We start from the raw sequence: 15,636 nt of genomic DNA on the forward strand, positions 1-15,636 counted from the left end.
AGTACACACTAATTATACAATTAAACAATTTTAAACAAGAATAAGAAACCACATCATCATAATTTTAAAGTAAATTAATTTAAACTTAAAAGAATAATGTAGAAAATTGAATTAATTGAAATCTCTTGTAAACTTTGATTGAATTGTTCATTAATTTTCAATTCATTTTTTAAATTATTAAGTTTGGCATTTATCAATTATAGCTTAGTTATAATCTTATTGTTTTGATAGGATGACTAAAGCTAAAGTCAAAGTCAAAAAGTTTTTAGATAAATTAATTCAACCTCAGCTTAATAACGATAATAATAAACCAATAAATAAATCTAATCCAAATTATAATCCATATACTGATAATTCAAGTTCAAAAAGTTTGAATAATTATAACCATCAAAATGATATAGAAGAAATACCGTCTTTATCTTATAGTTCATTATCATCAAAATCTCATGGAGAATTTAACAAAAATCAAGATATTACAATATCATCAATAAAGCCAAGTTCAGTCGAAGAACCACCAAGTGTTAAATCAGAAATTAGTTCAATTAAAGAAGTTATAAATTATCGAAATAATCCAGAAATAAATCAAAAACCACCACCTCCACCAAAACCAAATTTTTTAAATAATCATCATGGTGGGAATAAATATAATTCTCATTTGAATAATAATTGTGTTAAAAATGACGCACAATGTATTAAAAGAAATATCATAAATAATTCATTTGATGATTTTTTAAATAATCAAAATAATAGATCATCAACAAATGCCAATTTAAAAAAGAAGCTAAATAGTCAAACCATACAAGAAGAATCTGATGATTATGATTTTAAACTTTTTCAAAATAAATTAGAATTAGATGTTGAAGAAGAAGAGGATGATTTTTATTCTGCTATAAAAGTTGATAAATTTAGATTTTCAACAAGAGGTACTTTATTAAATTATAAAAGAGGTAAGAATCATCAAAGTAGTAGCGGATCAGATAGTAATGAGAAAAGTAGTAGGGTTCATAAGAATTCAACTAATAAAAATCAATATTTGCCGCATACCAAGAGAAGAAGAAGAAGAAAACGAAATGAAGGTTTAAAATTTAAAGCAAGTCAATTTCATTTTACTGAAGAAGATGAAGAGGAAGAAAAAGGAATTGACGAATATGATTTACATGATAATAGTTCTTTAGTATCAATAACAACTACAGCCACTGTTGCAACAACAACCACAACAACAACAACAACCACAACTGCACATCAAAATAATATAGGCTTTACAAATTTAACAACTGCACTATCATCAACATCAGTTTTTGAAACAACTACAACTGCAATAGGAACTCCAGGATCTCCTTTAATTCCACTAAATACACCAACCAACCCAGTCTCGAATAATAAAACTAGCACAACTAGAACGAGAACAACTACTACAGCAACATCTTTTCAAAGAACAACTACTCAAAAGACTTTAAATTCACAAGTTTCACAAAGAAGAAGATCATCATCCATAAAACAAAGCAATAATTTAGATAATTATAAGGTTAATATTATACCAGATATCGCATCTTATCAAGCAAGTTTCTTAAGACAAAATAGTTATAGTTCAACACATGCATATAGAGAGAATGAGCAACTAAATAGAGGCAAAGATAGACCAAAGTTGAATAAAAACACCATTGAAGATGATGCAGGTTCAGTTTCTGGTAATTCAATATATCAACATCGACAAGTTGAAAGTAAGAAGATTCTGAGTTGTATGATTCATGATGATTCAATTAAGGCAAGTTTTAGTTCACATGCATCAATAAAGGATAATGAAAGCAGTAACGTTGAAGAGTTTGAATCTTATGATATCGATTATTTGCTTAATCATTTAACTTTTGATACTGATGAAGATAAATCAAAATTGATTCAAGAAGCACAAGAAGAAGCAATAGTAGAAGATGGACTCATACAAGAATCTCAGCAAGTTGAAACTGCAGTTGATGGTCAATTAAATTCACATGGATCTGAACATTCTACTAGCTCTTCAAATTTTCAAAATGATGATCATAGATGGTTCAATAATGTTAAAGATAAATTCCATTATTACAACAACAAATTGAAGAAGATCAAATTGCATACCAGTCACAGCAACACAACTAAACAAACAAATGAAGTTTCTAATCAAAATGTAGTATCATCAATACTTTCACCAGTAACGTTACACTCAAATGATGTAACATCAAATGATTCTCAAGATCAAGATTCAAACAATACCAAATCAACTTTAAAATTAAGTAATGTTAAACAACAACCGTCAGATTCATCCAAAAATCAAAAATCTTCTAGTTCACAAATTTTACAACCTACTTTTTATTCGCATGAAAATAAACAATCACTGAAGATTAATGTTGTTCAAAAAAGTCGACTGCTGCCGAACTTGATACCAAATGGTACTGATCATAAGAATGAACTCAAATTGAATGGATCAATGCATGTAGAATCTAAAGAATCCAAAGAAGAAAAAGAGGAATTATTCATCATATCAGGAACTAACAAGATTAAAGGTGAAGATTTATCAGGTGCAATATACTACATACAAAATGAACAAAAAGATGAAGTTATAAAACAAATGACATTTATGAATGGTTCACAACAAAATCTTGTAAAGACAACAATAAATCAACAAAAACATAAAAGTCATTATCAAAAATATCAAAATTTACAAAATTTAAAACAAATTAAAAATCATTCATTTTATAAAGTTTATCAAAAACAAAATTTAAATGGTTCAATTTATCAAATTTTAGAAAATGAACAAAGTAAGTTTTCAAATAATGAAAATCGAATAATTCCAAAGATTGTTGAGTTGGATATATCTAATAATGCTTCTTCTTGTGGTGGCGGTGACAGTTTACAAGAGTATAGTTCGAATGATGGTGATGATGAACAAAGTTTTAATGAACTTGAATCTAAATTAAGTATATAGACGACAAATATACTATAAATAATTTATTATTTGACATCAAAATACTCTATAAACATCATCTTGTCTCTTCTTTATTGACTCAATAAATAATCTCTTACTTTATCTAAAGCTCTAAATCTATGACTTATAGTGTTTTTAATTTTTTTATCCATTTCAGCATACGTCTCTGAAAATCCTTTTGGTTGAAAAACAGAATCCCAACCAAAATTAGTTGGTCCTCTACTAGGTACAATTTCACCTTCTGTTCTACCTTGGAAAATCTTTACTTCTTTTCCTGGACCTTCACAATATCCAAAAGTACATATAGCATTAGCACTTTTATCTTCAAAACCTTGTAACATTTTAACTAATCCTACTAATCCAATTGATTTAACGAACCATTTGATATACGGGCCCGGTAAATCGTTATAAGCAGTAAATCCTAAACACGTATCTTCTACTAATACTGGACCACCTATTTCTTTTGCAGCTGATAAAGCTTTATGTCTTGTTACTTCTTCTATAGTTCCTTGAATTTCATCAAGATGTAGTGATTTATTTGTGATTGTAAATTTACCTATCTTGTTTTCATTTTGTGGTGAGGTTGATAATATTGCTATTACTTCTTTTAGTTTGTTTTCGTTACCTGTTACAAATGTAATTGTTTCTAATGATGACATTTTTGTTGGTTGGTTTAGTCTAAAGAAGTTGCAAAATTAGTAATAGTTTTTTTTTTCGCAAATTTGTTTTAGATTTTTGAATCGTAGATTAAGACTCTTTGAATTAACTTCGTCAGAGATGTCAGAGAAATAAAGAGATCAACTAGAATGTAGTTTTAATTGACAAAATGACGCAATATGACTATAATTTATATTAATTTTATGTACAGCTAAATGAAGACCTGTTGTTTACCCGAATGACTTCAATCTATTTACCTAATCTCTTTCTTAAAGCACGTTGAGCTTTTCTTCTCTTTTTATGTTTATGTTTTTTCATCTTTAATCTTCTTTTACGTAAAACAGAATCAGTATATAAAGTATTATCAAAAATTTCTCCATCTTCTCCCAATATCTCAAATCTAAATTCTTCACTTCCCTTTGAATTATCTCCAATTATTTCAACATTGACTTGGATCGGTATTCTGGAGGTTGTTGGTGTTTGCAATAATGATAATGGTGTGAATTGTGATGTTGATAAGATTGTTGGTTGTTGTATTGATGATGTTAATGGAGGTATTGAGGATAGTATTGATGACTTTTGTGGGATATATGTTGATGCATTTCTTAATGTGACTAATTTATTTATGTTTTTGAAAGGCGATAACCTCGTTAGCTGTCTAAACATCGTTGTAAGTGAATTGATTAGCTCCAGTTTTTAATGATTTGAAAAATTGAAAAATTTGTGAAATCTTATAAAAAATTAAATAGTAACAATCGAAGCTACCAAATCGTACCAAATACTTTGAACCATACGAAGTCGACCTACACATACTGAGACCTCTAAATTTTGTCTATTTTTTATAAACGTCTATAAATCTATTTCAATATTGATCAAAATATCATCCGAACATGTCACTATAAATCCATCTTCACCACTAACTCTATTTGAAGAACTGACATTACCAGTCATTTTACTAGTCCAATTTTTAACATCATATTTCAAACCATCACTACTCAACACCACCGATCTATCACTTAAGGGAAGTAATCCACAAGTAGGTATTGAATCTTTGGGTCGATAAAATATTGATCTTGAAGGATATTTAACATAATTAGTACCTTTATATAATAAAAATAATATATCAAATTCTGTTATGAAAAATAATTGTAAATTTGGTTCTTGTTGGTGTAAGATATATAATTGGTTAATTGATTGGATCGTTTGATCAAATCTGCCACCTATTGCTGATAAAGCATATACTCTAATGTCTATGTCGCTTTTAGCATGAAACACTTTTTCCCAAGTTTCATCTAAACCACTATCATCATTTATTTCTGGCCAATCTTGGTTGTCTTTCTCCAACAAATAATGCAACTGTATACATTTTATTGCTTTTTGAAAGTCTGTGCTATACTGAGTTTTTTGCGGTATTATTTTAGCTCCTTTTGCTTTGTAGTATTCTTTGACATTATCGGTCAAGGAATCAAAGTCTCCAACTATATAGTTGGGTATGTATTTCGACCTCAATGTTTCGTCTTTAAAAAAATTATATAATCTATTAGCTCCTCCATCGGCACATACTACCAATTCGCAATGTCTCCATATACTAAACAAATCAATTGAAAAAGATTGATTCAAGATAAGAAGTACATTTTTATATTTTGCTTCAGTTGTTGTAGATGTTAGATATGCAAAGGGTTCAATTATATGATGTGAAGTTGTACTTGGTGGTGGCTTTACCTCTACTGTATCTAATCTTTCAGTGACCTCTTCTTTAAGTTTAGCCTCCTTTGACATGATAAATATAATTAAGTGAATAATAATAATTGAATTCTAAGAAAATATATTGTACTGTATAATTTTACACAAAATAAATCACACATATTTTACAACAAACAATTATCAGATAAACAACTTTGTTAAGATTAGTCTCAATCATCGAGTAAATTCTTCGAAATGAGTGCAGAACCCACTGCTGAGGCAGCTCCGCTATCACAAGCATCAAGTTCAGCTCAACCCAACGAACCACCAAAATCATCATCTCAACAACCACAACAACAATCACAACCAACAATAGAGAAAAAAGAAATAGTACCAAGAGATGTACGATTACTTCATCTAATATTTGCTACTCAAGGTATACAAAATTATCAAGACCATGTCCCATTGCAATTAATGGATTTTGCTCATAGATATACAAAATCAATTTTAAAAGATGCTCTAATATATAATGATCATTCAAAACCATCAACAAATTCAAATATAAATTCCAACACAAATACAACAGTAAATACAGATGATATAAGATTAGCCATTGCAGCAAGAAGTAATTATCAATTTAAACCAGTACCACCAAAAGAATTAATGTTGGAATTAGCACAAGAAAGAAATTCAAAACCTTTACCTCCTGTTATACCAAAATGGGGATTGAATTTACCTCCAGAAAAATATTGTTTAACTGCAAGAGATTGGGATACTATTTATGATGAACCTGATGTTAATGAAAAAGAAGAAAATAATGGTCAACATCAAAAGAAAAAATCAAAAACTAAATAGAACTGATATGTTAGTGATATACAAATTGTGATATTATAGCTTACTGCTCTCGTTGATCACTACTTTACTCTATAAGTCGTTATTTTTAAAGTATGAATTACTTTATCTCTATCTTTGAAACTTCTAAAAAATATGGCTATGAAAAAACTGAAAAATTTCCAAAAATTATAATTTACGAAATCAACAACAACGCAATAAAAAAATATATATATTATATTATTTTATAGTCTAAGTATTATCAATCAAATTTAATCTATTTTTTGAGGAACGTTTACCTAATCAGCCTAACATATAATTAAATCAAGCGATTTAATGCTACCTCCATCATTAGGTTCAATTCCTGAAGTAAAAGAAGATTATCCTGGGGCAAGTCTTGTAGAAAGAACAGCGAGACTTCAACAATTTATTGAATTAGGACCACCAGATTTATGTAATATTTATAAACATTCAATTAACACCAAGAGAGAAAATGGAGAAATAGGTACTTTTTTATATTTTACAGGAGTTGATACTTCATCAATTGCTTCAATAGCAGCACATTTACAAAGTTTAGCAAATTTAATGACTTCAAAATCTCAATATTGGTTTGGTGAAAAAAAACATTGGAAAGTTCCTCAATTGACTTATTGCAGTTTTAATTCATTTAGTAAAGTGGATATGAGAGTTACTGTTCATATTCCAGGGAAATTTGAAATTCAAATTATAAATCAAGATGGTAAAATGATTCGGGATAAATTAAATGAAGAACAATTGGATAGATTCTGGACTGAAACTTTTATAACTTCTATTATTAGAGCAGTATTAGAAAGTGAAGATGGAGATGATGTAAACAAAGTTGGGGGAGTTGTTGAAATAAGAAAGATTAATCCTTTTAATAATGGTATAGTTTCAAAAGAGTTATTAAACAATTTTTTAATTGGATTCGAAGAATTATTTTTCCAAGGTTCAAAATTAGGATGTACTGTTGATATTCCACAACCAACTTTAGTTAATAATTATCTTGTTGATGGATTTTTAAAAGTAATACAGTTAACTCAGTCTTACGATAGAGGCTTAGAAATCATGGACCGTATATATAAAATTGATCCAAGTGTTATATCGATTATTGCTCATTTACAATTATTAAAACAAGATGAAATTGAAGCTGTCAAAACATTGTATAAAGGAATTCAAGATAATAAGAGAGATTCAAATACTTTAATATTACAAGCTGAGTATTGTCTAGATAAAAAGAAACCAGATATGGCATTAGAATTAGCTAAACAAGCTGTAAAGTCATCACCGTCGGATTATTCAACTTGGTCAGTTTTAGTCAAATGTTACACGAAGTTAGGAGATTTTGAAAATGCATTATTGACATTAAATTCATGTCCAATGAACTCACACAAAGAAAAATACCAATTGAAAAGAGTTGTCCCTATAAGATCTCATGATGACTTACATTTACCTTCCCCAATGGACGTTACATTAGATGAAGTATCCAATTTACAAAGTAATGATATAAGTTTTGAACATAGAAATTTGGATCCACAATTATCAAACTTACCAGCAGCAAATTTAAAAACAACATATGCAAAAGCTTATGATTTATTAACTGAAATTGTAAATAAGACTGGTTGGGAACAATTATTAAAATATCGTGCAAAAGTATTTGTAATGGAAGAAGAATACAGAAAAGATAAAAAAACGTCGAATGGTCATTTAAGAAAAAATTCCACACAGTCTTCAGTTAATGTAAATAATTCATCAATAGTAGAAAGTGATGTTGACTCAACAATTGCAATTAAATCACCAAGTCAAAAAAACATTGATGCTGCAACATTAGCAGGTGATTCAGTTGTACCAACAGATGGTGAAATCGATTATGATGATGAATTTAGAAAAAAGAGATTATGTGAAAGATGGTTAGATAATTTATTTATGTTATTATATGAAGATTTAAGAGCCTTCACAATGTGGCAAGCAGAATCAGTACACTTCCAAGCACAACAAATGGAATACAAAAAGACAACATTAGAATGGGAAATATTAGGATCTATAGCCTATAGATTAAAACATTTTAAAGAAGGATCAATAGCATTTGCAAATGCATTAAGTGGTAGATTTTCAGCAAAATCTCAAAGAGAAATGTTAAAATATTACCTAAAAGAAAGAAATAAATTATTAACCAAAAATACAACAACTTCATCAAATAATGCAAATTTTATACAAAATTATCAGAAATTAATGAATCAACTAAATGAAAAAATATTGGAAAGTATTGTCAAATTATTAGTTTGGAATCATAGATGGTACCTGGATTTCTCACCATTTTTATTGTTAAGTTTGAGTGATTTAGTTGCATGGGAGGGATCAGTAAAAATCGAAAGTTCAATAACTGCATTATATAATGAAACTAAATTACCCGGTTCAGGAAACAAAGATTCTTCAACTAGAGAAAGCTCAAAAGATTCTAGTAATAATGATCATTTTGTGAATCATGGAATTATTTCAATGATGAAAGACTTTGATTCTGATTATATTAAATTATATAATTTGTCAAACGCTGATGAATAATAAAAGAAAAATTATGGTATTTTTTAATCGGTATTTGTAAAATTATTGATTAAACTCTTAATCATGGACTCTTTCATCAATTATTCTGTAAATCATTTAGGTAAATTTGATTCCACCTAAATAGAAATAAAATTAATTACATCACCATTATATACCCGAAGTGCGCATAATTTTATTACTGTAAATAAAATAAGTTTAGTATTGTGATCAATAGAATCAAACGATTTAATAATTTACAACTTCTTATCTATTATTAACTTTTAATAAAAATACTAGGTTTTACCTACTCAATATACTCATATTACAAATCAAACACTTACAAAATGACGTCGCTTCCATCATCTATTGCATTTGGTGAAGAAGAGTATGTAAATATTACTAGGAAATTCTTAAATATGACATACCAAAAAGATTGTCAAAATCTGGGGAACATTCAAAGATGACCATGTTTACAATATACTAACTTACTTTCCAAAGAGAACCAGATCTTATAGATAAAATGTGGGAAAAATCAAAACAACAACCATTAGTTCCTATTGGATCAATTTTAACAGCAGGAGCAGTAATATTAGCAGCAAGATCAATGAAACGAGGTGAAAAACTAAAAACTCAAAAATATTTTAGATATAGAATTGGATTTCAAATGGCTACTTTAATTGCATTGGTTGTAGGGGGTATGACTTTGGGTACAACTGCTAGTACAATGGAACAAAAAAAGACTAAGGAAGAAAAATTAAGGGAAAAAGCTAAACAAAGAGAGAAATTATGGATTGAAGAATTGGAGAGAAGAGATGCTGTAATACAAGCTAGAAAACAAAGAGTTGAAGAATCAAGAAAAGAGTTGAGAGATTTAGCTAAACAGGGATTTGATGAAGAGAAAGATAAATTGGTTGAAAAATCTAAATTTGCAAATCAGAAGAAGGATATCTTTAGTACTAGTAATGATGATGAATAGTTTTAGTTTGGATTTGTACCATTCTGTCTATATCTGTATATATATAATGACAAGTCTATATAGCATTTGATACCTTTACTATTTGTAAGTTTGATGGCTGGAAGTTGCCTTGATTTTTTAAGGCCCTTGTCTAAGCTTTATACCTAAGTTTTATTTTGCCTAACTTAAATTTAATGTATCAATCTATAAATTACCTGTAAACATCTCTTTAACCCCAATACCAACTTTACTAATATTTCAAAAAACATGAACTGAACTAAAACTATCTTTGGAATAAGGCAAAAAATAGTCTCACAAACTTAATGCACTTACTGCTAATTTATCTCGGTATGTTTCTAAAAACTCTATTTTTGAAATAAATATTTCTTTCCTCTTGTGATAAATATGGGAAACTTGGTAATTTTTTAAATTTTGTAAATTGATCTAAATGTGTCAGAATCATTGACAATCTATTTATTGCTGGTTGTGATGGATGTGACATAATCTAAAGTAAAATAATTATGATTACGTTTTGGTAAATTAATTCTATAAGTAATAATGACTGAGGATTAAAGAAAAAAAGTACGGAATAAAAGTATTTTAAAAATCCCAAAATTTTATTGTATTTGGAATAAATCATATCTCGTGATCGGACTTTTTTTGCACCCAAATTATTTTTCTCTTACTAATATTGATTTAAAAACTTATATTTAAAAGGAGGGGAATTATAACTATTTTGATTAGCACTATCGGAGTCTAACATTTGTCTTCTGTATTATAAAGCTAGGCTTGGGAATATATAGTGTATCTGAACATAAACTTTTAAACCAACTCGGGTCTTATCACTTATAAAGAACTTCTTTAAGAAAAGTAGAGTCAAGTAGTAAATTTCCTATCTATATGTGTCAATTAATCATTCATTACGTCTCTATACTCTCTTAAGCTAAAATGTTTAAAATACCTATTGATCTAAAATAAAATTTTTAAATTCAATATAAGCTTTATCTAAATCATCATTAACTATTATTAAATCATGAGCACCAGTTTCAGCATATTCCATTTCATTAGTAGCTGCATCCAATCTTTTTTCTAAACTTTCCTTGGTCTCAGTACCTCTACCTTCTAATCTTTCTCTTAATTCTTTTATAGAAGGAGGACTTATGAAAAGGTATTTTGCATTTAAATCAGTATTTTTAACAGATTTTACACCTTGCATATCAATATCCAACAAACAAATTTTACCAGTATCTGCAACATCTTTAACTGCTTTTATAGTTGTACCATAATAATTTCCTGAAAATTGAGCCCATTCAATAAATTTATTATGTGCAATTAAATCTTTAAATTCATCAACTGTTACAAAATGATAATCTTTACCGTTTACTTCCCCTTCTCTTGGTTTTCTAGTTGTATTTGATACTGAAAAACCAAATTTATTTGGATATTCAGCAAATAATTTTTTCAATAAAGTTGATTTACCAGTCCCTGAAGGTCCTGAAATAACAATTGGTCTAGTGGTTGTTGATGTTGACATTTTACGGTAAAATGAATTGGAAAAACTTGGTATGTAACGAAACGATTGACTTATTCTTGACTTTGAAATCAATTTGAATAGATATCAAATGGTTACTGAGTGATTAAAGGTCCAATTTTGAAACATTTCTCAAAATATAAATTTAAATTATTTATAAAATTTTTTTTTTTTTGTTTTTGTTTGTGGTTGTGTAACTGAAAATTGATGAAAAAAGAAATTTTGATCCACGATTTAAATAATTAAATAAAATAATGAAATAAGATTTAGACGTGTTATATTCGTAAATTAAGTTGATATTGAATGAAGTTTGTAGATACCCATTTGATAGTGAATCATAAATCACTTAGAAAACACTATGACAACTAAAAACTAAACATCAGACCAAGCATTTTAGTAACTTCAAATTGGTTGATGAAATAAAATTTTCTTAAGTTGTATATCCTAAGAATCAGGTGAAACGCAGCATTTCTATACAATTAGTAAAATCTAAGACTAAACATGTAAATAATTTATGAGGAAATTTAAAGTAGATGAATGCTTAGGTGGTTCCCATTTGACCATTTGTGACCTTTAATATCATCAGCGAATTGAATTATTTTGATGAGAGTAGATTTTGTAAAATTGATTGTCTATTCTTTAATTTTTTGCAACCAATTTGATACCAAATTTAACAAAATTATTAGTTAGGTTAAAGGAATGAATACTGTATAATTACCAAATACTAGCACCAAGTTGAACTCTTAGCAACAGCAAATACAACACCTTAGTGGATATAATGGATCATTACACCCAAGCTTATGAACCACCTTTGATTAATGCTTAATACACAATTATTATACTAATTGAGAGTCGTGTGACTTTCACAAAATTATATTAAGTGTTCTATATAATTTTTTTCATTTAGGTTCTTTAACTGAAATCAATTTTGGTCGCCAAATCAACTTATCAAAACTTACAAAAATAATTTTCTAAATGTCATCACAAGATCAGGCACTACAGCAATTGAGTCATGCATTAACTACGATGTATTCAAATGCTCCAAGAGAGGAGAAAGCAAAAGCAACGAATTACTTAGAAACTTTTCAAAAATCAAATGAAGCATGGAACTTAACTCATCAAATACTTCAAAATAAATCAAACAATAATGATCCACAACAACAACAATTACAAATATTTGCAGCACAAACTTTAAGATCGAAAATCATATATGATTTATTATCACAAATACAAGTTCAAAACTATAATGATTTGAAAAACTCAGTCATACAATTGCTTACATTATACAACGCACCTCAAGATAAACTAATACGTACTCAATTATCAATAGCATTATCACAATTAGCATTACAATACTTATCTTGGAGTGACGCAATCAATGAAATCATATCAATCTTATCAACAAATGAATTAATTTTGGTTTTATTGGAATTTTTAAAAGTTTTACCAGAAGAAATCTCAGATGTTAAAAAAAGTCATTTAACTGATGAAGAATATAATAAAAGATCTCAAGAATTAATAACCAACCAAGTGGAACTCGTAATTGGAGTTTTGAAAAATTTGGCCGAAGGGAATACTAAGAATGACCAACAATTAAACTCAGCTATATTGGATGCATTAAATAGTTGGATTACAGAATGCCCAATTGATCAAATTTTAACAGTTCATTCATTAACATCATTAGTATTTCAAAGTTTGTCAAATGATGCCACTTTTGATAAAGGTATTGAATGTTTAGTTACAATAATTCGTGAAACAAGAGATATAGATAATTATGAAATAATAGATGCATTATATCAACAAATATTACAATTAAATTCATTTATGCAATCAAATCAAGAAAACTTGGAAGATCCAGAAAAAATGGATGGATTAACTAGATTATATGTTGAATGTGGTGAATCATGGCATGCATTAATTGCAAAAAATCCAAAACATTTTAAACCATTAGTTGAAATACTTTTAAATTGTTGTAAATATGATGAGGATTTAGATGTTGTGAAATATACTTTTCAATTTTGGTATTTATTAAAACAATTAATTGTATTACCTAAATTTGAAGAGGCAAGAGCTGTACTCGGAGATGTTTATTTACAATTAATTTCAGTAGTCATCAAACATTTAACTTATCCAATTGCTGAGAATGATAATGATTTATTCAATGGTGACAAAGAACAAGAAGATAAATTTAAAGAATTCAGGTATGAAATGGGAGATGTATTAAAAGATTGTTGTGCAGTCGTTGGTGCGACCAAGGCATTACAAGTTCCATTTGAACAAATTCAATCCATATTATCAAATTCTTCAGGTAATTGGCAATACTTGGAAGCACCTTTATTCTCGATGAGAACTATGGCAAAAGAAGTATCAACAAAAGAGAAAACCATACTACCTACTATAATGTCATACTTAGTAAGATTACCAGAGCATCCAAAAGTCAGATATGCAGCTACTTTGGTATTAGGAAGATACACTGAATGGACTGCTAAACATCCAGAATTTTTAGAACCACAATTGAATTACATAACAAAAGGGTTTGAAGTGGCAAACAATAATAATGATATAATGATGGCTACCTCACACGCTTTAATGTATTTTTGTCAAGATTGTTCAGAATTGTTAGTAAATTATTTAGAACAATTGTATTTACTTTATGGCCAAGTTAGATCTCAAATTGATCTAGAATCAAGTTATGAATTGATTGATGGGTTAGCTCACGTTGTTGCAAAAGTACCGGAAGATAATTTGTATAAAACTTCTGAAATGTTTTTGGAACCAACTTTAAATTCTATTAATGACTTAAATGCCAAAAATGATAATTCAGATGAATTAAATACTCAAATTTCAGAACAAATTGAAACCATAACTATTTTCATTGATGTCTTGAAAATTAATGAATTTGATAAACCAACATATCCAGTGGCTACTTTATTTATAGAAAAAATCTGGCCATCAATAACATCAATATTACATAAAAGAGCATCATCAATTAAAATTAGTGAAAAATGTATGAAATTATTAAAAAGCGCAATGTTATCATTTAGTTCATATTTAAATTCAATCTTACCGCAATTTGCAGAAATTTTACATCAAGGATATCAACAAACTCAATTTGGTTGTTACTTATGGGTTTCAGGAGTTGTTATTAGAGTTTACGGGGATGAAGATGTAAACTCAAAGGAAATTACTCAAGCAGTTTTAGAATTTTCAATACATCAATGCCAAACCTTTTTCCAACAAATTAAAAATTTAGATTCTAATAATAATGTTAAACAAATTCCAGATGTAATTGAAGATTTTTATAGAATGTTAAATGATTTATTAATGTTTTATCCATTTGAAATTATTCCAAATTCAGAATTTTTAGATCAAGTTTATCAAGCAACTATTATAACCTTAACTAAATTGGATGAATATAATCCAATAATATCATGTATTCATTTTAATATTGATTTAGTATCATGGGGTTTAGAACATCCACCAATTTCATTATTTGAAGATAAGGATACAGAACCTTTGAAAAATTGTATAAAGGAATTTTTGATCCAAAAAAATCATGGATTCGAGTTGTTAAAATGTATAATTCATGGATTAATTTTCAAATTCCATAATGACATTCAACAAGATGCAAGTGATTTAATTTTAAAAATCTTGGTAGTATGTCCAAATATTGAAGTAGCAGTTGGTTGGTTAAATGAGGTTGTTATAAATTTACCAAATATTCATGACGGAGAAACTAATAGATTAATTCAAACTGTTAGTATTGCATTACAAAATAAAGATAATCGAAGAGTAAGAAGTGCTTTGAAAGATTTTATTGGTTGGTATTCAAGAAAAAATGTAACTAGGACTATTTAAGTAAATACTCTAAATAATCATGTATTATGAAAATCTATGAGTTCTATTGTTTGTACATATTTTTAGTGGTACTATTGCGAAATGAAAGCAACTGGTCTTTCATCGTGTAACTCTTATTTGTGTATCATTTAGTTTTACCGTCAAAATTTAGTCAAAACAAATAAACTCTACAACGTATATTTTGTACCATCTGATTTAAAAAAACCTCATCTAATTTGTTTAAAGAGACTCTCACAGAGTAATACGTTGGGTGAGGAAATAAAAACAGACAGATTGTATCAATATCTATTGTGACTTTGAGATAACTAATTATTAAAGCAAAATGATTAGCGCGACAGTTGTGATGGATTGAAAAAATTGCATTTTCGTCTGTTACAGTTTGAAGTAAATAAGAAATTTTGTTTGTTTATATTTAAAAGAACAATAGAAATCAGAAAATTTGAAACACAATACTAAAAGATTTTATATCTATATCTTAAATGTTGTACATTCTTATCTTAAACGACTCCAAAATTAGAATCTCCGTCGCTATACGGCATCAATTTTTCATGACCGCTCAGCAAATAGCAACATTAGTACAAAATTTTCTTTTGAATCATCCAAAGT

The 15,636-nt window shown here is 28.1% G+C and overlaps 9 protein-coding genes across 9 annotated transcripts; 5 read left to right on the forward strand and 4 right to left on the reverse strand. All coding sequences in view use genetic code 12, as the record gives it.

Moving 5' to 3' along the window:
- Positions 1-232: 232 nt before the first annotated feature.
- KGF54_000948 (uncharacterized protein) lies at positions 233-2,956 on the forward strand (the record flags this gene model as incomplete). The annotated part of the gene is made up of 1 exon (XM_051766916.1): positions 233-2,956. The coding sequence occupies one exon, from the start codon at positions 233-235 to the stop codon at positions 2,954-2,956; it is 2,724 nt and encodes a 907-aa protein (XP_051622162.1).
- Positions 2,957-3,027: 71 nt separating this feature from the next.
- Positions 3,028-3,615, reverse strand: HAM1 (nucleoside triphosphate pyrophosphohydrolase; the record flags this gene model as incomplete). The annotated part of the gene is made up of 1 exon (XM_051766917.1): positions 3,028-3,615. One exon carries the CDS (start codon positions 3,613-3,615, stop codon positions 3,028-3,030), a length of 588 nt encoding a protein of 195 aa, XP_051622163.1.
- Positions 3,616-3,862: 247 nt separating this feature from the next.
- Positions 3,863-4,279, reverse strand: KGF54_000950 (mitochondrial 37S ribosomal protein mS38; the record flags this gene model as incomplete). Its single annotated transcript, XM_051766919.1, has 1 exon — positions 3,863-4,279. The coding sequence occupies one exon, from the start codon at positions 4,277-4,279 to the stop codon at positions 3,863-3,865; it is 417 nt and encodes a 138-aa protein (XP_051622164.1).
- Positions 4,280-4,462: 183 nt separating this feature from the next.
- KGF54_000951 (thiamine diphosphokinase) lies at positions 4,463-5,392 on the reverse strand (the record flags this gene model as incomplete). Its single annotated transcript, XM_051766920.1, has 1 exon — positions 4,463-5,392. The coding sequence occupies one exon, from the start codon at positions 5,390-5,392 to the stop codon at positions 4,463-4,465; it is 930 nt and encodes a 309-aa protein (XP_051622165.1).
- A 159-nt stretch (positions 5,393-5,551) lies between these two features.
- KGF54_000952 (chromatin modification protein) lies at positions 5,552-6,151 on the forward strand (the record flags this gene model as incomplete). Its single annotated transcript, XM_051766921.1, has 1 exon — positions 5,552-6,151. The coding sequence occupies one exon, from the start codon at positions 5,552-5,554 to the stop codon at positions 6,149-6,151; it is 600 nt and encodes a 199-aa protein (XP_051622166.1).
- A 312-nt stretch (positions 6,152-6,463) lies between these two features.
- BUD7 (exomer complex subunit) lies at positions 6,464-8,707 on the forward strand (the record flags this gene model as incomplete). The annotated part of the gene is made up of 1 exon (XM_051766922.1): positions 6,464-8,707. The coding sequence occupies one exon, from the start codon at positions 6,464-6,466 to the stop codon at positions 8,705-8,707; it is 2,244 nt and encodes a 747-aa protein (XP_051622167.1).
- A 323-nt stretch (positions 8,708-9,030) lies between these two features.
- On the forward strand, positions 9,031-9,662 carry KGF54_000954 (uncharacterized protein; the record flags this gene model as incomplete). The annotated part of the gene is made up of 2 exons (XM_051766923.1): positions 9,031-9,061; positions 9,193-9,662. 2 exons carry the CDS (start codon positions 9,031-9,033, stop codon positions 9,660-9,662), a joined length of 501 nt encoding a protein of 166 aa, XP_051622168.1.
- A 940-nt stretch (positions 9,663-10,602) lies between these two features.
- GUK1 (guanylate kinase) lies at positions 10,603-11,175 on the reverse strand (the record flags this gene model as incomplete). The annotated part of the gene is made up of 1 exon (XM_051766924.1): positions 10,603-11,175. One exon carries the CDS (start codon positions 11,173-11,175, stop codon positions 10,603-10,605), a length of 573 nt encoding a protein of 190 aa, XP_051622169.1.
- A 972-nt stretch (positions 11,176-12,147) lies between these two features.
- On the forward strand, positions 12,148-15,030 carry MTR10 (Mtr10p; the record flags this gene model as incomplete). The annotated part of the gene is made up of 1 exon (XM_051766925.1): positions 12,148-15,030. One exon carries the CDS (start codon positions 12,148-12,150, stop codon positions 15,028-15,030), a length of 2,883 nt encoding a protein of 960 aa, XP_051622170.1.
- Positions 15,031-15,636: the final 606 nt, after the last annotated feature.

This window comes from Candida jiufengensis, assembly GCF_024610255.1.
Source record: "Candida jiufengensis strain CBS 10846 chromosome Unknown scaffold7, whole genome shotgun sequence".
Classification (NCBI taxonomy): Eukaryota; Fungi; Ascomycota; class Pichiomycetes; order Serinales; family Debaryomycetaceae; genus Lodderomyces; species Lodderomyces jiufengensis.